General features: G+C 46.0%; 1 protein-coding gene across 1 annotated transcript in view; it reads left to right on the top strand.

Moving 5' to 3' along the window:
- RUNX1 (RUNX family transcription factor 1) overlaps positions 1–22,997 on the top strand; it is a 90,960-nt gene that overhangs the window by 19,921 nt on the left and 48,042 nt on the right. Inside the window, exon 3 of the mRNA XM_058523059.1 lies at positions 8,519–8,623. Within this exon, the coding sequence (XP_058379042.1) occupies positions 8,519–8,623 (105 nt within the window). The remainder of the gene's footprint in view (positions 1–8,518; positions 8,624–22,997) is intronic.

Here is a 22,997-nt window from a genome sequence, read left to right as displayed (position 1 = left end):
TTGGAGGGGACTCGGGGGCTTAGAGACCGATCCACAGACTGAAAACTCCCATTTCTCCTTTCAGGCAGCCTCAGACATGTGTATATCCAGCTTGCAAACACCCCATTTGGTAAATGTCGCTGTACCTAGACGTCAGCTCCCACAGGCCAGGCCATGCCCACTGCACCCCCTAGCCTTGCCTCAGCTTCTCTCTTTTGCCCGCTCAGCCTCCGCCCCCATCTGCCCTCACTGCTTCCTGCAGCAGCTGCTGTGGGAGTTAAAAGCTGGGCAGCGGGAACTGCGACCCCGAGGCTGCCTTCCCATCAGAACGTCCACCCCTCCGGCCTCTCTGCGCAGTGCCCCGTGGTGTTGGCTGTGTGTTTGAGGCACTGGGCGATGGGCACAAGCAGGGTCAGGTTGAGGACTAGGTCAGCCCCGGGAGGTCACTTTGGTCACCTGCCCTGTGTTAACCTCTAGCCCCATGAGTGGCGACGGGAGAATTTGGATGCGCCAACCAGAAGGTTCTCCTGGCAGTAGGCGAGGCCATGACCTCAAGAGGGCTGTGAACTCAGGGTCTTGAGGGTGTTTGGGCTAAAAGGATTAAAACTTGATTCCTCAACCGAGATACCCAGGAACTGTGATACGAAGAGAAAAGAAAGATCAGAAAGGGACCGCGAAATCTGGGGAAAGGAAACGCAAAATCTCATGAGCATCGTGGCACCTTGGGGTTTGGTAAATATTCTTCCTGCGGAGACAGGCTGGGCCACCATTCCTTCTATAAGGTGGAGTTCACACCCATGCCACGGAAAAGGAAAGCCGTGCTTTCCAAGTGGAATCAGCCATCATAAAGAACCAGCTGTCAAACTGAAAGTTCACAGAATAATTCATTGATCCATTTATGAAACATTTTTTCATGCCTCAGAACAGAAGATGCAAAGATTAATAAAACGTTGCCCCTGTCCTCAAACAACTCATTTTTATAGAACATCTCCAGAGAAAACGCTTTGCATGTTTTGGCTTTCTTAAACAGCTATTTTTCAAATGATCCATCATTTCAAAAAAAATGTATTTTTTATGGAAAACTGAGTTCTGTATTTAAAGCACCTGACTTTCAGTCGACTTTTGGGGGTTGTCCTTGTGCCAATAGCTTGGGCCTCTCATCTGCATTTTGGAGGCAGGTGGAACTAGATAAATGCCTCTGCAGGCACAAGGGCACTTTGCACACAAGTACACTGACATCTTAATTTCAGTTCAATTTAGTGAAATCAGGAAATTCTGTGCAAGGTGGAGCTTTTGTACCCTATTCAAAAATCCCCAAATAAATAATTATACGGCTCCACTGTCAAAAATAATGGTAAGTGTTTGGGTAAGGAAATGGATGAGGAGCAAAAGCATGAATTTTGACCATTAGGTTGTTTCAGTGGAAAAGTGAGAGACGTAAATTAAAAATACTTTGTGAAAAATACCCCAAATTCAGATTTCGCCCAGAATCTGGGGATGCATTAATTTTAATACTTAGTTACCCATGATCAATATTAGACCCAGCACAATCTACACAGTAAAATGAGAAGTCTTCCTGCAACATTTCAGAATCTTTTGGGATTTCCAGAATTTGCAAAGAGCAAAACTTGAGCCTTCCCTGGCTTTTCTTGGTTTTCAGAAGCTGTGTTTTCTTTTTCTTGGACTTTTTATTGCTCTCTGGTTTTTTAACGTTTGCGAGCACGAGTGGTTTTCCTGCAGAGATGCACAAATGTGTCATGATTGTGATGAACATGTTGAGATGTGAAAAATGTTGTGATTGCGTTTCCTAAGCTGCATGACCCCCAGGGCAGACCGTCGTCCTCCGTGCACACAGCCTACCCTTGCGTGACAAAGAGCAAATTTCACATCCCACCGAAACTGCCCCGAAAAGGAGAAGATGACTCGGATCCAAACCTACACCAAGGAGAGGGACAGAAACAGAGGCAAGTGGCTGAGGAGCCAACACAGGCGGACTGGCTACCCACGCACCAAACCTAGAGAAGGATGCCCACAACAGGACAGCAGTCAGAGGGTCTCGTCTCAGACACCCGCTGGCATAGGAGGACAGAGCTGTGATGTGACAGGCACGATCTTCTAAATATAGGATTCCACTCCCGGACAAGAAATGATTTCCAGTGGCCTTTTCACCTTCTGTTCTGCCTGCCCTCGCCCTTTGGGGAGCAGCGTGCGCATGTGCAAAAATCCTGGGATTTAGCCACTTCCCAGATGTGGTGAAGAAGCAGAGGGTGTCCCGGGCCCTGCGGAACTACAGGGTCCAGCTGTGGATTTATTAGACCGCAGTCAGCTGTTGGAGTTCACCGGCCCCAGGCCGTGATCGGGCTGGCTAATAGAGCACAGCCCCGGGGCCTCATGGGCCTTGGAGACTGTGTCACGGCAGCAAGTGTCCAGGAAGACTCACCCCGTGACCTTCTTCCCAACTAAATAAAGCAGGGAATATTTTGCGCTGGCATTTGGATGAACAAACTGGCGTCAAGGGGGGCGACACATGCTCCAGTGGGGAGCATTTGGCTGGCTTGTTTATAAAGCAGGATCAGCCAGTCACAGGTGTTCCTTACGCAGGTCGCCAGCTGGCGGGGCGGGAGTGAACTTGAACTTGAAGTCCGAGTCCAGTGTGCAGCTTTCCTGACGGGTCCTTGGATCTCATTCCACCAGCCTGCCCACTGCCCTCTCTGCTTTGCTGGAATTCCTAGAGAAGAGGATGGGCCTGGTGGAGCTCTGCCAGCACCGCCTGCCGAACGCTGACACCCACACCCGCCTTCCCCCAGCAGACCTCAATACCACTTCATCACTCACCGGGTCACCCACAACTCTGGTCTTTGTGGATTTATATTTCTCACATCTTTAATGATAATTAAACTGATATTTGCTGATTCATGATTTCATTTAACTTGCATAACAACACTATGAGATGGAAGGACTGTTATTACCCCCGTTTTACTGATGACAAAGCAGAGGCCCCAGAGAGGTTAAGTAACTTTCCCAAGGTCACACAGCTAGCAAGTAGTAGAGCTGGGATTTGAAGAAAGGCGGTTCAACTTGAGGGTCGACACTCTAAACTAGCACCCTATGCGTTTCTGCTTTCATGGGATTGTATAATCAACCCCTCATCTTTTGCTGCTTCCAGGCATAAGTCAAGACAACCCCTCCCTCCCTTGCCGTTTCTTCCCACCTTATTCAGTCCTGGTGTTTGTGCTTCTAACTCGTACTCCTCCTGGAACCCAACCACTGGCCAGCACCGTGGCTGCTGTTTGCGTTAGGTTTCCGTGAGTGGGGAAAGAAGGTCATGGTGCTCCCCTTTCCTGGGCTCCTTCCACTGTGAGTCCCCGCACAGGGCACCTGTAACCCTGCAGCTCGCCCCCTGGGGAGCCAAGAGCTGCAGCTTTCAGAGTCACGGCCACCTGTGCACCAGCCAAGGCCTCTGTTTGTCTCATGAGGCCAAAGCCAGGCCTGCAGGGAGCCTTCCAGGTCCCCTGGCAAGGACTAGCTGCAGGCTACAGAAGAGAGCATCCGTCAGTTGTCTCTATGGCAGCCCCCTCCTCCCGCCCCGCATTTGGTCCTGCAGAGCGGATTGGGGGCTGTTGTTACTGAGCCCGCCTGTCCTCCTCTGCTCTCCTCTGACTTACCAGTCTGGCCGCAGCTTGCTGAGAAAAACACTTGAGAATCTTGCACTCTCCACACCCACGCACTTAAAATACCAGGCCCATAGGTCATTTTAACGAGGGAATCTGGCCAATAACACGTGTGCTCTGGGCTGCAGCTACCATTTCTGCAGGTGCTAGCCAAGAAGGGCTGTGTCTCGGCGGGGATGGGCCGGGGCGGCCGGAGGGCTGAGCGCAGTGGCTCCCGAAGCTCAGAATGTCAGTCAGATGTGCCCACTGGCCGACTGTCGCCAGCCGTCGAGCACGGTGCCGGGTCTGGTGGGAAGAATACAAGAAGTAGATGGCAGGGTTTTCCCCGAGTGAAAAGAGGCCACACACACCGGTGAACAAAAGGTCAGCACGTATTACCTCTGTCTGTGGGGCAAGAAGCAGAGGTCCCCGTGCTCAAAGCTATAAACAAGAGCCCATTGTGAGGGAAAGGACCAGGATACCTCCGCCTTCGTAAACCATATTGTTGTGGCTGAAATGCCCCACCTATTTGCTAGATAGACACTTGTTGTGACTGCACATAAAATGATGGGCGTAAAATCATAGAATTGTATTATGAGCAATGATGTCACAAATATTCACTTTCATTGAATTTCATTCCCAATTACGTAGGCCAGTCTGTGGTTAACCAGGGGGTGTCATTAAGCACTTGACTGCCAGGAGCCCAAATTCGGCTCAATAAGAAACTGCTTTTGAACTATAACCCGGGCTAACAGTTAGCCATCGAGTACAGTATGGGTACATTAGAGTCACCGACACTACTGTCCCTTTTTTGGGTAGTGGTAGAGCATGGAAACAGTACCACAAGTCCAGAGTCATGGTGCTGATGCCTCTAAGTTTGCAAGTCAAGATTTATGACCTCATGACAGTAATGTGAAGAATGGTGAGCATAAAGCTGGGAGATCTGGGTTCTGCTGTGTATGTGAGCTGTGCGACTTTGGGAAAATTACTTAACCTGAGCATTAGCTTTGCTACCTATTAATCCAGGACAATAAAATCTATCTTGTTTATTTCATGAGAGCATGTAAGGACCAAATGACATAGTAAATGGGAAAGTGTTTGAAAAGTTGTAAATTCTACACAGACCTAAAAATGCAAATATTATGAAGACAATGATTCTTTGTTGTCATTTAGGAAATCAAGAATAGGGTGATTGTAGGAGGGCCACCCCAGGGGTGGGACCATTCCCAGGGGTCAAACGCACAGTTGCCTTAGAGCAGTTGTCACTTGTAGTGCCAAGACCAGAACCCTTATGACATTTTGTTGTTTGTACTGGATTCAGTAGTGTTCCCTAAAAATTCATGTCCACCAGTAACCTCAGAATGTGACCTTATTTAGAAAGAAGGGCTTTGCAGATGGAATCAAGTTAAGGTGAGGTCCTGCTGGTTTAGGGTAGATCCTGCATCCAACGACCAGTGTCCTTATGAGGAGAGGGAGGTTTGGGAACAAGAGACACACAGAGGGAGGAAGGCCATGTGGGGACAGACACAGAGACTGGAGTGATGCTGCTACAAGCCGAGGCCTCTAGGAACCACCAGAAGAGGGTTGACAAGGCAAGGACAGAAGGATTCTTCCCTAGAGCCTTCAGAGGAAGCATGGCCCTGCTGACACCTTGATTTTGGACTTCTGGCCTCCAGAACTGTGAGACAATAAATGTCAGTTGTTTTAAGCCACACAGGTTGTGGTAGTTTGTTACAGCAGCCACAGGAAGCTACTACAGGATTTTCACAGAATTTCTGAAATGCTGAAGTTGCAGGCAGCAGAGGAAGCACTCAGGGGCATGCGCACACCTACACAGGGAGACGGGCACCGGGGGTCGGGGGGGGGCCGGGGGGGCTGCATGCTCAGAAGATAAAATCAGAGCTGAAAGTGATGTTGTATGTATCCCAGCATCCGCCTTGTTTTGCAGAGCAGGAAACAGATCTGGAAAAGTCAAATCATTAAATCATTTGTACACACGCTCAAATCTTCTAACTCTTTTTCAGGAAGAACCCCCACGTCCCGCCCGCCACACACACACACACACACACACACACACACACACACCCCTGCTCGGTCACTGGGGCAATGTGATTGTTCATTGCTTATATCTTCAAGGAATCTTTTTTTTTTTTTCATTTCAATCCCCCCTCTACCCTGAAGCCCCCTCCCGCTGTCATCCTCTCTCATCTTCTTGTGAGGGACACATGGTGGGTATAGAACATGACCCCTGCTCTCAAGCCTTTACAGCCACAGACCCCATTCAGCCCAACATCGTGATCAATCAAAGGGGAAGAATGCTTTAAGAGGCGCCAAAACAGCCACAAAGCGAACTGTAGTCATCAATGAAGGCCACCTAAAAGATGAGTGACTGACGCCTGACCTTGAAGCCAGGAAGGGGGTGTGCAGCCAGGAGGCCTTGATGGCTGACAAAGGGTCTGGAGGAAGAAAGAGCCCAAAGCAGAAACGCCCTGGCTTCTGGAACACAGAGGAGAGGAGCCAGGCGGGGGAGGAGGAGGAGTGGGTGAGAAATAACTCGTGGGCGGGGACTTATTAATGAGAAGATCCTAGAAGCTGGTGGTGGGATTCCATCTTGATGGTATAGGTAATAATTCTAATAGGTTCTCGATGGAGAAGGGACAGACTGGCCCTAATGCTCAGAGGACCACGTGGATGGGGCTGCTCCCAGGACTGTGGCTGCCTTTGCTTCTTTGACTGGTGCTTGGAAAGCCCAAAACTACACAGCGAGATGGGAGTGGACCTGGGTGCCTGCCTCCACCTCGGCAGGCCATCCTTGCTGGGCCTGGCCCGCAGCCTCTCCTGCCCATTCCTCCCCTTTAGCTACTTGCCAGGGGAGAAAACAGTCTGGGTGTCACCTGGTGACATTTGAAGGATGTCCTAAAGATTGCAAATCCCTAACGCCCCAAAGGATTTGTCTCCAGGTTCCAGGAGACGAGGCCAGCTGATGCGGAAGACGAATTTGGTTGAGGCCCTCCTGGTCTCCGCCAGAGCTCCGACCCCATGGTGCACCCCTCCCCAGACAGCATCCTTGCCTAACCTGTTAGACAGGTCGCCCTTGACTTTGGTTATGCAGCCATGCCAGACAAGGCCAGTGTCATCATCACTGGCAATTCTTCTTGCCATAGTCTTTCATTCAGACAGAATACGAATCCTTGGGGATTGTTTGGTGGGGATTTTCATGATTAGGCATCACTGGCTTGCTGTGGCCAAAGATTATATTGTCATTGGGCATTTTTCCCTGGCCGTCTTTTGTATTAAAACATACGTGAGGGTTGAAAAAATTCTGTTCTTTCTAACTTGGGGAAAGAAGGCGATTTGATTTTGTTAGCAAGTTGGGGAATGGGTGGTCCTGTTTCGCTTTCCTCTCCTTTTGTTTTGCTTTCATTTCATGCTGCATGATTAAGAGGAGAAACTCTGTGTTAATTATTAATTGATGTAGGAGGTCTGAACATCAGGCTTAGTCAAACCTTAGGATCCTCTTGTGTAGCTATGAGAAACAGAGAAGAGAAATAATGGAAGTGAGCGCACACACACACCCCTTTGAATACCGTGTGCCAGATACTGTTTTAACAGTTTTACTCATATTAACACATTTTACCTCCCTCTAAATTCTATAAGGTAGAAAAAGTTATATGTACCCATCTTCCATGTAAGGACACTGAGGCACAGAGAGGTCAAGTGCCTTGGCAAAGTTCAGCTAGCCAGAATTGAAACCCAGAGTCCGTCCTCTGAACTACCTGGCCAAGAAGAAATGTTTGAAATCATCAATATATTTACATATTAATAATTATATTATTAATATTAATTACTATATTATTTATAAGTTAGTAACTGTATTATAAATTATAAATATATTTTTTAAATAATTTTTAAAAGTTATTAAAAGCAGGCTGGCCCTGTAACCTAATGGTTAAGTTTGACATGCTCTGCTTCGGCAGCCTGGGTTTGTGGGTTCGGATCCCAGACGTGGACCCACAGCAGTCATCAGCCATGCTATGGCGGTGACCCATATATAAAATAGAGGAAAACTGGCACAGATGTTAGCTCAGGGAAAATCTTCCTCAGGAAAAAAAAAAAATTAAAACAATGTATAAAAAAAGTTATTAAAAGCATCGCATTAGACATATGAGATGAAGACATGCTCACATTTCATAAGTATCTGTAAAATGTTCAGATGGAAATCATGTGCATATAGATGTTTATAATACTTACTGAATCTCCATCTGTCAGTTACATATTCTTGAGTCCATTTATTGACTATGAATTTTGCCTGTCCAGTCCCATGAGGGCCTCTAATAACATCCAGCATTTAAAAATAATATTTAAAATCAATCAGCAATTAGTATTTTTGAAAGTCAGCGGGAATAATTTTAATCTCGCCTACCTTCAAACTTAGGAATTCTACCTTTCCTAATCCTTGGAGGCAAACAACGTTAGAGGGAAAGATAGCTGTGGTTTCTTTTACTCTTTTTTGCCCTGAGTTTATAAAAGGCGGGGACTGTGGTGGGGTGGGGAGTGGATAGCTGCCCATCTGATCGTATGTTCCCTGGGGTCTTGACTTGAAAGAAAACAAATCTGAATCTCTCTTGATCCTGCGGTGTTTATTGATGATTAAACGAAAGCCATGTGACTCTGCGAGGTGTTACGTCTAGACAGACACCAGAGGTGTGCATTCCAGAATTTAAGCAAAGCCAAACTCAAGGGAATATTGGAAAAACCAATCATGTGTGCTAAAGTTCTGCCACCTTTCCAGTTTGAGGGCTGGAAAGCACAAATTCATGGTCAATTATGCAGCAGGTAGATTCAGGCCGTCCCCTCATCCTTCTGTGTTCTCTTTTGTGTTCCCACAGGGAAAAGCTTCACTCTGACCATTACCGTCTTCACAAACCCACCACAAGTTGCCACTTATCACAGAGCCATCAAAATCACAGTGGATGGACCCCGAGAACCTCGAAGTAAGTGGGCCCCCCTGGGGCTGGCACGCCCTCTAGGCTGGTACATCAGGCACTGGGGATGGTGTCTCAGCATCCTTGGGTTTGACTGGCCTCACTCAAATGTGGCTAAAACCTCTGCCAGAGGGGGACGTCAGGCCCCTGCAAGGAGAAAGAATTTTATTGTTGACACTCTCCCTCCTCAAGTGTTATTTCTGAGCACTGGGCTCTTTCTGAAGCATCCTCTTAGAGGGCAGAAGAAAATTAGGCTGACTCAAGTGCATGTTAGAACCATTTCAGGGCTGCATGAGGCTAAAGACTAGTCCCTCAAATACACAGTGAAGTTCAAGAGGATCCGAAACAAACAGTGAATGGAAGATTGGCCAGACATAGGGGTGGCCAAAAAAAGCCTGAGGGTCAGAGTGGACCACAAGGGGCTGATTACCATCCATGCTGGCCTTTTATTCATTTGTTAAGGCTGGAGATGAAAATGACCCTTTTCTTTCTGTGGCATAGATCAAAATCTTATTACAGGATTGTTTAAAATAGAGAATGGGAGGGTAGAAGAGCGCCCAGGGGAAAACCAGTAAATATAGAAAGATGGTACCAAAAAAATAACTCCTGTGAGGAAAGCTTTTTAAAAAAGGAGTGGGGTTGTTTAGTCTGCAGAAAGATGTCTTCACGGTGACTTAATGACTATCTTTGAGTAAACACAAGAGTAACACTCTTTTCCAGAACCACACCCTACGCCGGGATGGAGGCTGGGTTACAGTTCAGGTCTGTGGATCTGACTGCAGCCCCTGCCCCGCATCTACATGCCTCCAGAAAGTATCAGGTGCCCAGTAGAAAATGGATATTCTCTCTTCTCAGGGAGAGAGATTCAAACACAGGGCTTCTTGCTGTGCCCAGAAGATGAGATGCAGTGAGGTCGGGTCGTAAAACAGAGTGGTTGAGAATTTAGGTTCTGAGAGCAAACAAGTGGAGTTCTGGTGCAGACGCTTAAGCCTTTGGCAAGTTACAGAGCCTCTCGGAACCTCAGTTTCCTCATCTGCAAAATGAGGATAATAGTGAGAGCTTCTTTATAAGATTGAATGAAACAATGCTGTGTGCCTGGTGCAGGGACTGAACTCAGGAAATGTTTGTGATCCCCGGCCTGCATCTCTGGCTGCTGCCCGCTGGGGCCAGTCCTCCAGAGGACCCTCTCATCGTAGTGGTGCCAATGGAGGCTCTAAGGTTGCCCCTGGGGTGTGGCTCTCTACGGGTGACACTGTGATCACCGCAGCCTGTGGCAGCCTTTCCTGCAGTCCCAAACACAGCCTTATAGCATCTCGATCACCTGCTAGCACCATCCCAGGTGCAGCCTTCCCAAGGCCCCGGACTGGCCAAAGCCCTGCAGAGAACCACCATGCCCACCAGGAACAGCACCGCAGGACACAGTGTTCCATTTGTGTTCTATCCACTTCGTGCCATTTGCCTGCTCTGTGAGACTCCCTTTATCTCTGACCTCATTTTATCCCTCTCAGCTTTTTCTCTTTAAGCCCATGGAGACTTTCTGGCCATGCCCAGACTCAGGAAACTCTGGGGCTTGGTACCATCCTCTGATTCCAATGGATATGTGAAAAGCTGTAGGCACAGGACCACACAGTTCCAGCCAAACCCAACTTCGTAGGTTTCCAAAGTAGAAATGATGGACAAACCAAAGACTAATAGTGACCCTGCATTAAACACAACAGAAACACCAAGTAGGGGCTTGGCTCTCCACAGAGGACCAAACAGGAAGCAGGCTTAAATCATAGCAAGGCATGAGGTTGGGGACAGGCAGTGGTGAAGTGTAAGGAAATTGACTTCGAGGGTAAACTTCGAGAAAGACTCACTCAGCTGTCTTAGAATCTCTGGCTTCAAAAATAGAAGCAACAGCCATCTCTTGGTCAGTTCAAATGCTGACCTGCCTGGAGGAAGAAGCTTAAACCAGGTGACCCTTGATGTACCTCTTCTTCTGTTGTTCTCTCATGCGTAAAAAAGGGTGGTTTGTGCCCCACTGCTAGTATTTCCTATAACATTCAAAGAACTAACGAAGTGGTTGAGCTTCAGAAAACAAATGGTGGCCGCCCTGACTTTTAAGAATTGGCAGTCAGAGGGGAAAAATATGCGATTGTAATGGCCTGTCTGTATATACAGTTTACTCTGCTTCCTGCTGTTTTATAACTTAAGAAAACAGTCATTATTGAGAAAGGTTCTTTGAACAGACAGAAGGGATTTGCTCCGAAGCAGCATCCATTTTTATGGAGTCTTTCCTGCCAAAGGGAATTCATTCGGGGTTCAGGGAAAAATTAAATGAGAGGTAATAAGTATGATATAAAGAGGTGTGTTATAGCCCCAGGTAGATAGTCTCACATTTCACAAGGGATTTCTATGAAAAAAAAAGTCAAATGCACACAGGCTTCCAGGGTGTCTTGAGTAATGCTGACTTTTCTATTCCCCTGTGAAGCAAGGGTGGCCATCACTGCTAATTTTAGCTTATTGTTTTCTTCGTTATTTGAACATCTTGATTCAAGATGGGAACTACTTTTTGATGAAGCTCTGCTCACAGCCGCTTTCTTTTCTTTTTAAGAGAAAGTTAACAGAATTTTTTTCCCAGCTTTATTGCGATATAATTGACATACAACATTCTGTAAGTTTGAGGTTTACAACATGATGATTTGATATATGTATATATTGCGAAATGATTACCACAATAAGATTACAGTTGTTACGTGTGTGTGCGCACGTGTGTGAGTTGAGAACTTTGAAGATCTACTCTCTTAGTAACTTTCAAATATACAATGCAGTCTTGTGTGCTCCCCATGTAGAGTCACCATGCTGTACATTACATCCCTGAGACATTCATCTTATAGCTGGACGTTTGTACCCTTTGACCTCCTTCACTCATTTTCCCACCCTCCCACTCCACCCCTGCCCTCACCCCCTGCCCTGGCAACCACCAATATACACTGTGTTTCTATGAGTTCGTCTTTTTTTGGATTCCACTTATAAACGAGAAAGACAAATACTGTATTTGTTTTTCTGTCTGACTTGTTTCACTTAACATAATGTCTTCAAGGTTTATCCATGTTGTTGCAAATGGCAGAAATGAAGGCTGAATAATATTCCATTGTATGTATATACCACATTTTCTTTATCCATTCATCCATCATTGGACACTTAGGTTGTTTCCTTGTTTTGAGTATTGTAAATAATTCACAGCCACTTTCTAATGTAATTTTAAGAGAGGTCATTGCGTGTAAATCAGGACACCCGGATAGTGTCAAATCTACGGGTTACTAAGACGTCCCAGTCCCTTCTATCATGGTGCGATGACTTCTCGGCGATTCTGGCAAAATGGCCCTGGCATCGTGAAGTCGAATGGTTTTGAAACGTCTATTGTTTCCCGAAATCAAAGACTATGAGACCTAGAAGGGACCTGAGAGAGCCTTTAGGCCTAATAGCCTCATAGACAAGAGAAAGCAGCTCCAGATAAAGGAAATGATTTGCCTAGGTTGAAAAGAAATAGTTAGTGATGACGCCAGAAATAGAATGAGGAACTCCTGAGACCGAATCCTGTCTCCTTGGATCCTCATGTCCACCTGTCCATGCACCTCTCCATCCATACCCTATTGTATCCATGATATGCATCATCTATTCTAAACTCGCTGACCTGGCCTCGGTGTCCGCGTGTTTGAAATGAGATGTTGCCTTTTATGACTTCTCACCTTCATCCCGGCTCTAAGATAGTCTAGAAAGGGCAAATGGCAGTGCCTCATGGCAGGCATGGAGCCTTCAACCGAAGCATTCGTGCCAAAAACCAGAAGCAAAGGTTATCTCATTCAACCTGCCACTCAAGACTAAGAATTAAAGAACAGGCCACAGCCGTCTGTTGACCAGGCCAATGGGATAACTTGATGTTTCCCACCCTACTTTCCTAGTTTTCAGTGGTGAAGTTGTAGCAAAAAGTGAAAGTGTATTCCAAAGAGAATTGAAAATGTTTTTCATTTCAGATGGTTACTTGCTCTTTTATAGTAACTGATCTGCCACTCAGTGAGTCAAAACTCATTTTTCCCACATTTCATGGGATTTTTTCTTTTTACCTCTCAGACCAATAGAGAAATTATTAATTGTTGACAAATTAAATTTATTATGGAGAAAAAGCACCGTCAGAAGGTGTTCTTTCCTGGGATCAGTTCTTCTAAGCAGCAGTGGAGGATCTGTTCTCAGTTCATAAGTAGAACAGTTAATAGCTTGTTTAACGGCTTCAGAGATAGTCTTCTCTTAAAGCATGAAAGATAGAGTAAAAGGATTTTTTTAAGAAATGGATATCTGAGAGTTGTTTTTATGTATTTTTTTAAAATATATTTCAGGGGATCTAATGAAAAACTCTAGCTCTCAGCCCATGTGTCTGTAATTTAGCCCATGTGTCTGTAATATGATAATATTGGATAGCAAAGCATATTCTCTGCAGATATTTCACTAAAGAATTTGACTGCATGAATTAGCTCAGTGCCACGGCGGAAGGTATTCTGCTAAGGAGAGGTTGAGGAGGGCGAGCAGTTGGGACCCTAGCTGACCCACTAGTGGGGGGGAGTGGGCATAGGGAGGGCCGTCTCGGTGGTGTGGATTGGACAGTCATTCTGATGTCACGAGCCATCACCTGTCTGGCCAGGCATCTGTTACATCTGGAACACTGAGTAACCTAATTAAAAATTGAGAAGGTTAATAAAACAAATATTGGCCATTTCTGGGAGAACTTCTGCCCTGGGGTTAAAGGAGTTCTTCACAGTAACTGTTGTGTCTGAGCTCTTGAGATTGGCTGTAACGGATAGCTAGGTGGAGCCGCTACTTAACTTGAGAATACACTACTTTCTGGGGTACTGGCCTTCTGGCCAACTAACCTTTTTTTATAGGGGGTCGTAGTTAAGATAGGTCCACTGAAGAGCCTAACTCACTCCCCATCACCCAATTGCTTTGTTAAAGATATCATTGAGTTTATGTCACATGAATATAACTTTCTTTTATGATTTCAAATGTAAATAGCAAGCCTATAATGTATATATAGAGAGAAGAAATAGGATCTTTATATATGGCCAGTATGTTTCAAGTGAAAAAGAAGAATGCATGAAATGTACCTGTAATCTTATGGTGAGAATGGACCTAAAGATCTTTGAAACCAAGTTTATCCAGAAAAGTTTGGAATGAGCAGAAATGTTTATGGACTGCTCTTATCATTGACTAATATACAGTTCTTTTTAAAAATGTTATTTTCTCATAGTAATAAAAACACCTCATAAGAATAACAGCTAACACTTAGTGCTAATTGTTTGCCCAATACTGTTCAAAGTGCTTCACATATATTAATGGATAAAATCTTCACAAGAACAAGTAAGAAAATGGAAACAGAGAGAAATTAAGTCCCTTTCCCAGGGTCACACCATTAGTAAGTCGGAATTGAAACGAAGCAGTCCAGACACTGCCGCCGCAGACACTGGCACCTGTTTTTAAGAACTGCACCGACGGCCACTTGGGCTTCATTGTATTGAAATTTCTGTTTCAGAAATTTTTTTATTAGGAGAGTTTATCAATACACTTCTGGTTCAAATACAGTTTTCTTTGAGAAAGCAGAGCCTCGTAGCCTTGGCAGTTGTCATTTTTGTACTGACGGGAGGGAATCAGTATTTTCAGGACCACAGTGAGTCCACCCTGGGGGACAGGGGGCGTGACCCAGGACACAGCCACGCTGTCACACATGCCGGTTGGTTTTGTGTCTGTCGCCAGGGTCTGTTTCGGGGCCTGGCATCAGTGGGGACCTGAAGCGGGGATGGAGCACGACATAAACATCTCCCTCCAGTGTTGGCATGCAGGAAAGATGCATATTGTGACAAAAATGACCACCGAGTGAACAGCACAAGTCCAGCTCCCCCTTTGGCAGAGAACTTCTTAGAAGGCTCGTGTGCAGAGTGTGCAGACCTCTGGGAGGTTGAAAATTTGTGTCATTCTTTGCTCCTGTTGGGTTAGTGGAATGCCAGACAGTTTGCTAGATATGTGATCTTAGGATTATAAGTATCCATCCACAGCCCACAGTTCTCTGGGAATTGCTTCACGCGTATCTTCCAGGTAATAAACAGTGATCTATTTATTCCCTCTTCCCTGAAGTCCTTCAAATATCAGATTTGGACTTTTAGTTCTTTCTAGACGAAATCCTGATCCATAAAAGAAAAAGGAAATCATTCTTTCTTCCCTCCCACCTGATTATAGAGTAGGAGACAGAGAGTCAAAGAGGAGAGAATGTCCTGCTTTACTTCCGTTCCTCCCCCCCATTGTGAAAGGCACTTCGGTGCTAAGATGGACATTCTGGGGTGACTTCCCCTGGAGCTGTAATTCCCATTGCCCTAAGCTCCCCAACTACCCGAAGACTTAGCAGAAGCAGTTTTTTTTTTTTTTTGGCGAGGAGGACTAGCCCTGAGCTAACATCCAATGCCAATCCTCCCCTTTTTCCTTGAGGAAGATTGACCCTGGGCTAACATCCGTGCCAGTCTTCCTCTACTCTATATGGGACACCACCACAGCATGGCCTAACAAGCCGTGCGTCGGTGCGTGCCCGGATCCGAACCCGCAAACCCGGGCCGCCGCAGCAGAGCGCGCGCACTTTACCGCTGCACCACCAGACTGGCCCCAGCAAAAGCAGTTTTTAAAGCTGTAATGATAACCCTGCTAAGTGTTTCCAATGAATGTGAGAATCTCTTTCTGTTTATTATTTTTAGTAGTATCAAACTAGATCAAGAAGAATTTTATATACATAAAGACCCTTGAGTTTTCAGTGGACTTAATTCAGACTAAGGTCTGAAAGGATCCCTTGGATGAATAGAAATGGAAGAGGGAATGTGCTTCTGCCCCCGGGAGCATTGATAACCCACCTCATCAGCTCGCTGAGACCTGGGCAGGCCTGTGACCTCTTGGTAACTAGCCCTATCTCACACAGAAGTCAGTAAGAATTTTTGGAGGGCATTTGTATAGCTGCAGAAAGAAAGGGAAAAAAGTTCCTTTCAGATACCAGCGAGAAGCCAAAGAAATGATGTAGGCACATTCTCAGTCTGATATAGAGGGCAAGAGGGAGAGAAGACACGTGGACTGAAACTTACACCATTACTTTGGCTATCTCTTTCCATCTGGACCAGTGCAAACCCATGTCACTATTTTTTTTTTTGCTGAGGAAGGTTCGTCCTGAGCTAACATCCATGCCAATCTTCCTCTATTTTGTATGTGGGTCACTGTCACAGCATGGCTGCCGATGAGTGGTGCAGGTCCACACCTGGGAACCAAACCCGCGAACCCAGGCCGCCAAAGTGGAATGTGCTGAACTTAATCACTAGGCCTCAGGGCTGGCCCCCCCATATCACTATTTTGAATGCCAGTGAGGTCGAGATCTAAGCTAATATATCACAGTCCTTGTAGGATTTAGTAGATGAAGTGTTAAAAAAAAAATATATATATATCCTATCTGCGTTTAGGCTTCCGTTTCTTAATCTTAACACATGTAATAGATTTCTGGATCCTGAACTGGGGGAACCTGGGTTTCACACTGGCGCCACCAGGCTGGTGGGTGTGACCTGGGGCAATTATCTTAAGTACTTTCATCCTCACTTTCCTCTTCTGTCTAACCAGACAACAGGAGGAGATAATCTCTAAATTAGGTCCCACTCAGAAGGGGTAACAAAATATTGTCAGAAAAATAGAGCCAGAGGCTCCCCATGAACAGTGGCCCTAGAGGCCCAGCCCTTCAGGCCTCCTTCCCTGGGCGACACCATCCTCATCCCATCAGACATGTCCACGTGCACCCAGGTCATATGATAGATGTCATTTTTTGATATAAATTTTTGAAAGGGCTTTTATCATTTGTTTTTGAAATTATCTGGCTATGGGGAACTCGTTTAATTTCCTGAGGCCCTGATTTCTCTGCCATCGACATGTGATTACACTGAGGGCTGGAGATCCCCATTTGAGATCCTAGCTGTGTGGTTGACCATACCTAGGGCTGGCGGCTGGCCTGGCTGAGCCTCTATAAAACAAGGGCAGTGGCCTTACTCGCCCCACAGGGCTGAGAAGCTGAATGCCGCAGCCTCCGCAGAACATTTAGAATCACAGCTGGCATACATAAGTGTTCGGAAGATGTAGCAATGATTTGCATTTGGTCTTGGAGTCCTTTTGGATACGTTTGCATTTGGTCTTGGAGTCCTTTTGGATACGAGAAAACTCTAAACAAAAAAAGATTTGTGAACCCTAAGTTTAAAAATTCATGAAGTTGCCATAATGTTGCATTTTTTTAGACATTTAATTAAACATTTATAAATTTTGATTTTTTTTTCAGTTTTCGTTTTGTATTTAGACCCAGTAAAGTTTCCTGTCTGGCATTTTTACAGACCCCTGAAACACTCTGGGCACTGTTCCTAAGTCCCTCATGGACAAAATGGCCTTGCCTCCAAAAGTTGAACTTCGTGAAAAACTCGGGGGGGGATATCCTGTCTGAGTAACATGGAAAGTCGGTACCTGAGATCTAACGTGTGGGTCCTTTCCAATGTAGGCATGACACAGCTATAGGAGAGTCCCTTCCACACGTTCTAGAAAACTGACATGAAATGTGCCAGCATCTCTGGGGGTCTGAATTCTTGCACCAGACAAATGCAGCTCACCTCCAGGGGTGCCTGCACGTGCTAGCCACAGCCAAGCTTTGCAGGCACAGAAAACACGCTCAGACAGCCTCTGAGTTTCCTAAACCAAGCTGTCTTTCTAGACATGTTCCGAGTTTTCTGGATTTTTTCGATATCTGTTTGGTAGGGCTTTTCTTTATTTCCCCCCAAAGACACTCGGTGGCACATTTCAGTGACACAGTGCCCTCATGTGCAGTGTTGGAGACCCTTCTGTGCATGCGTGGCGCAGCACCTTGGTTTGTTGCCCGCGTCCCTTGTGGCCTGAGGGAGCAGCCCCTCACCTGGGAAGGCTCAGGAGCAGCTCAGCTGAGGTGCGTGTGTGCCGTCTAGTTGCATTGTGGGGAGTTCCTAAGCCGCACCATTGGTTGCTGTGGGTACTGCCAGAACAGGTGGTCCAGTGCTGTGTGTGCATCTCCCACGGCCCGGGTGGACCCACAGCGTGCAGTAGAGGTTTGAAGTTTTTCCTGTAAGCCATGTAGCTAAGAAAGGCATTAGTAAGAACTGGATCCAGTGGGTCCCAGAAAAAAAAAATCGAGAAGTGCAGCTTAAATAAGTAAAAGCCAGCCCCTCGCACTAGATCTGTGTTTTTCATCTGCGCTAACTTGCAATGTCTGTGTTCTCCCATTCTTTTCATATCCTTTTTCTTTATAAACAATTTGTTTTAATGGTTTGTTCTTTTGCTATGAAAAGTTGACAATAAAGAAGGGTTAAATTAGGTGTAATCTATTACTGGGCATTACTGTATTATGAGACACATCACAAGACACTCTTACACGTGGTATATTTATATCAAGTTCTATGTGCAAGTAAGTTATGCAGTGTCCCTGGGAAAATTCACTATAGCCAAAGGCCAAATATTCTGGCTCTACATTTATAGATGAAAGCCAAGGTAAAAAAAATTTTAAGTACCCAGAGTTCTTTTCTGTGTGCCTTTTTAAAAAGTAACACAATGGAATTAATCTGCCAACTCCCTAGACCCCTATAAAGTAAGTTAATGGCAATACATTAGTTGGGTACTTCCACGATTCACATATACTCAGGTTCCATTAAAGCAACTATTGACTAAAACTCAAGACTGTTATCGAAATCTTCCAGTGTGCTTTCATATACCGAAACGCTGAACATTTGAGATTCCATTTGTTTGGTTTTATTTTTGTTTTTGTTCACTATGGCTTAGAAGTCAGTGTTCTGGTCATTTGAGATAAAAAGTAAACATTGGGAATAAGTAAGTTCTTAAGTGCTATATACATTTATGGCCCTTTTTGGATTTGTTCCTGGTGTTGCCTTGTTTTGACTTACCTTTGAAGTGGTTTTATGATATTTCCAATTCACTCACGTTAAAGAGCTAAGGAGAAATACGCCTCGTCACATCCTTTCGTTCATCTCCGACCTTGCCAACAGGGCATAGCTCTGAGTTGCAGAAATGAAGCAGAGCGCTCTGAGCCTGAGGGAGTGAGAGGAGTTTGGAGCCAGACCAACTTGGCCTATGAGTCTGATCCCTACTGCTTACTAGCTGCGTGTCAGTCTCCCCATCTGTAGAACGGGCTTAGTGGCACCTGCCTTGCTGGGGGATGTGAGGATTAGTTGAGACAGCCCGAGAGGCAGACTGGAGGCGTGGGTGGCGGCCCGGGCTCCAGAGCTGGCTGTCTGATTCAACCTCGCCTCTCCTCCCTGATCAGATTGGCTTCCCCATTCTCAGCCTCCTCAGGTGTCAAACCAGGACGATGACATCCCTGTCTTGGGGGATTCTGGTGCAGATTGAATAAAGCAACACCTCTGATGACAGCACGGTGCCTGGCACAGACATGCTTCTTAAATATTAGCTGTTATTATTAAAGCACATGCTGTGGACACAGTTAGATCCCTTGCCCTCATCCCATAGCCCTTACCAGGGGAAACAACTGGAATTCTGCCCAAGCGGAGGCCAAATATTTGCCACTGCCAGGTTATTAAAAAAAAAAAAAATCCTGGCAGATTGGGTCCTTAGGATACAATACAATAAGGGCTTTTTTCTCTTTTTCCTTTCACCCTACCTATTATTAACTCCAAATACCAGGTCACAGAATCGACTTCAAGAACTTATTCCTTATTGAAGCAAAACCATGTTAACCATATTGCCCTCCTTCCTTGGAGAGAGTGGTCTTTTTCCAAACAAAGATTTTCTCAAAATGTAGCTGTTTCTTAACTGAATGTTAGCACCTCTGCTGCTGTGTGACCAGCCAAGACTCTTAGCATCTAGAAGCTTCCACTGGGTCATCTATAAGATGGGAATAATAATATGAGCTCTGTCTACTGCATAGGATCATTTTGGGGGAACTGAGATGATATATATCAAGCTGCTTTGTAAACAGTCTATCAATTATGTAACAGAAATATAACAAATAATTAGAAAAATAATAGAAAAATTTATTATTATGTGTATATGATACAAAAATCTTAGGGATTTTAAATAAAATAATTATTGGTTTCTTGAAGGTAGATTTTATCTCATCATGTCATGACCAATGAGAAGGAAATTGTAGAGAAAAAATAGAGATATTTAAGTCAGCCCCCACTGTGAATCCATATTTTTAGAAACTTTAGCTGTTGCCATTAGAATATCTTAATATTTTCTTTGCCTAGTACTATATATCTTTTAAGAATACTTGAGACAAAAAGAAGCAGCCTTGACAGTTAAGAGAGCTGAGTTTTCTTTTAATATGTATTTCTTTTCCAAAACCAAATACAGTTTTTCCTGTATAATTCTATTATTCCATTTTCTTGCAATGAAAGTCTTGGGGAGAGTTTCAAAGCACGTAAAGCCGTAGTGTAACTTGCTGAGTTCTTATCACTTTTTTCTCGCCCGTGGCTTTTTATATATGCTTGCTCGCCTGAGATTTCTGGATTAGATTTCAGAGAGGTGAAATGTTACACCCTGAGCCTCCGTGCCAGTTTCCCAGGACGAGTCAAAACTGCAGCTGCTCTGAGGTGAGAATCTTTCAAGGCTCCGGCTTGCTGTCCTGTTCATTTGCTGACAGGCTGCCGGGAGCAGGTTGGGAGAAACTCGTTCTATTCCTTGGGTGATTCAGCCAGTCTCAAAATAAATAGGTAGCTGAGTGCAGGGAGAAAGAACTGGAAACCGCTGAAATTTGAGTCTTGAGGGCTGGGATCTTCTTGGGAGCTGCTCTGTTGACCTGTAGTACCAGGAATTCTGAGCCCCGGGCGGGGGAGCGGCCTGCCTAGTGGAAAGACAGCTGGCCTGGGAGTCTAGCTTCTGGCCCTGGCCCTAGCTCAGCAGCCCACATCCCCTCTCAGAGCCTCAGTTTCTTCATCTGCAGAAAGAGAGAGAAAGGATTTGATGATTTTTAAGATCCTTATCAGCTTCTAAAAGTACGATTCGATGTCTGTAGGCATGATTGCACTTGCAATGCATCATCTTCTAACCAGGAGAAGGAGAGCCCGGGCACTGTAGCCAGCCTGCCAGCCTGGGGAGACAGAGATCCAGGACTGAGAAGATGGGGGAGGGCTGGGTGGAAGAAGAGCGAGGGAGGCTGCACCTACTCAGTCCCCAAGCTGGGGAAAGAAATGAAGAAAAATCCACTCCAGAGTGACATGCTGTAGTGGGGGAAATCATCCTAACTAGATTTCCCATGGCTTTGGCATCATTAAGAAATAAAAAAAAAAGACACCTTTATACCCACAAAGTGCTCAATTGTGCAAGCCACAGAGCCCCAACATGGCCAACTTCCTGAAGCTGGCCGGTCAGAGACCTCGGTGTTAATTCCTCAGCCAACTCAAAAAAGATGGTTGGAGTCCTTTTGACTTAATTGTTGGATGTTGCCGAGCGAGGCTGCCTTCCTCCTTTGCCTCCTTGCAGTATTATGGGCTGTTCTTCATTACCTGCCCTACCTATCTTCACAATCTAGCCACAAACAGCTTTGGTTGACCACACCACTTCCCTATTGAAAGTTAATACTGTTTGACTCATTCTGTGTTACTAACCTGAAGCCAAAGAAAACAAGCCAGAGAATAACCGGCTTGTATGGAGTTTGGAAAGCTCTCAGAGGCCCTGCTTTCAAAATCCTATACAGTAGCTTTACTATATCTCTCTGCTGCAGCTGCGGAGAAAACGAAGGAAGCAGAAGTGGTTAAAAAAAAAGGTTGAGGGTGGGGAAGAGACAGGGAAGCACGTGAGGTGGGGGCCCCCCTCAGGCTGGGAAAAGACTCAGCATAATCAGCAGCAGTTGAGGAGGGCTCTCTCTACTGGGCTGAGATTGCGTTCTCACACCAGAGTGTTCATACAGAAGAGGGACTGTTTGCGGAGTCAAAAGGAGAAAAAGTTCAAAACGTGCATTGAAAAGGTGGTTCTCCTATTGCACTGGTAGCAGAGTGGAGCTGGGAAGCTGGTCTCCAAGCCGGCCTTCCAGAGGCAGAGTCCCAAGGTCAAGACAGAGAAGGGAGAAGGTCTGTTACTGTCAGATCTGGACAGGATTTGGGTGGGAGACTGTTGCCGGGGTTTGCGAGGCAAGGATTGACAGCGTTCTTGTCCTTCACTCCATCACTGGCTCGGATGTGGTCACCCGGGTGAATGGGGGCACTTCTTGGAATAAATAGAACTTTCCCTCCCAACATCACCTGGCACACAGTGGGACCAGCATGTTCATCACTGTGCTGTGGCTCGTTGGGAGTCCCAGGCAAATAGCCACTTGCCCATTTGGGTAACCAGAGGGGGAGGACTCCTTCCCCCACAAATGCTTCATCTCAGCTGCACATTGACCGTGGTAGATGAAAGTTAGCCTGAGTGAGGCCATCATCTACCAAACAACCTGAAAGCTTTTTCTCTCAATGGTGTGAGGTAGGGCTAATGGCCTGTTAAATCAGCTACTGGTCACAATAGGCTTTCTAACTAGTTAGTGCTCGGGAGCTGTGAGTGGCTAGAGTACCACAGTCCTTTTGTACCAGCCAAGGCCCGCTCAGGCATCTATTAAAAGACTTTGGCTGGCTTCTCAGTCTCCGGCTTCTGTGAGGCCAGCCCAGAATTCAGTTGGCATTTGTGACATGAGAGGGGGGTGGGAGTCAGATCTCCTCTCCCTGCGGCCGGGAAACCCCTGGGGCCCAGCGGGCAGGCTTTTGGGAATAGGAAGGAATTTTCTTACCCTTTTCCAGTTCATAGGAATAGAGATCATCCTACACGCTGCTGGGTGTGCGTCCCAGAATGAGTCTAGACCAGGAAAGGGAGTTTATTCGCTCATTCATTCATTCATTCATTCATTTCTTCATTCACCCAGCATTTATTGGGGCACCACCGAACCTTGAAAGGGCCCTCAGTTTACCTCGGTCCTGTCCGGTCATGCTTAGGGCCTCTGCTAGTTATGCACGGTATGCGCCAGTGCAGGAGGGGACTGGAGATGTGTCGGGAGGTCAAGAGGCCTGTGTGGAGAACAGGAATGCCCAGGAACACGATGGAACAGGTGGAGTGTGTGAACCTCTGAGATCTTTCCTTCTTTCCCCCAGGCCTTACCTGTCCAGCCTGGGCTAGCTCTGCTGAAGACCTGAACTCCAAAGCCAGGTCAAAACGCTCCAGGCGGCATTTCCTGAGTCGATACTCAGCTCTCAATACTACCCCCACCCTGCCACCAACACCTACCCTCCCAAGGTCACCTTCCATTCAGAGCCCGTCATGG

Source organism: Diceros bicornis, chromosome 27, assembly GCF_020826845.1.
Source record: "Diceros bicornis minor isolate mBicDic1 chromosome 27, mDicBic1.mat.cur, whole genome shotgun sequence".
NCBI classification, from domain to species: domain Eukaryota; kingdom Metazoa; phylum Chordata; class Mammalia; order Perissodactyla; family Rhinocerotidae; genus Diceros; species Diceros bicornis.
Note: the sequence above shows the minus strand (reverse complement) of the source record. Positions and strands in the feature narration are given on the sequence as shown.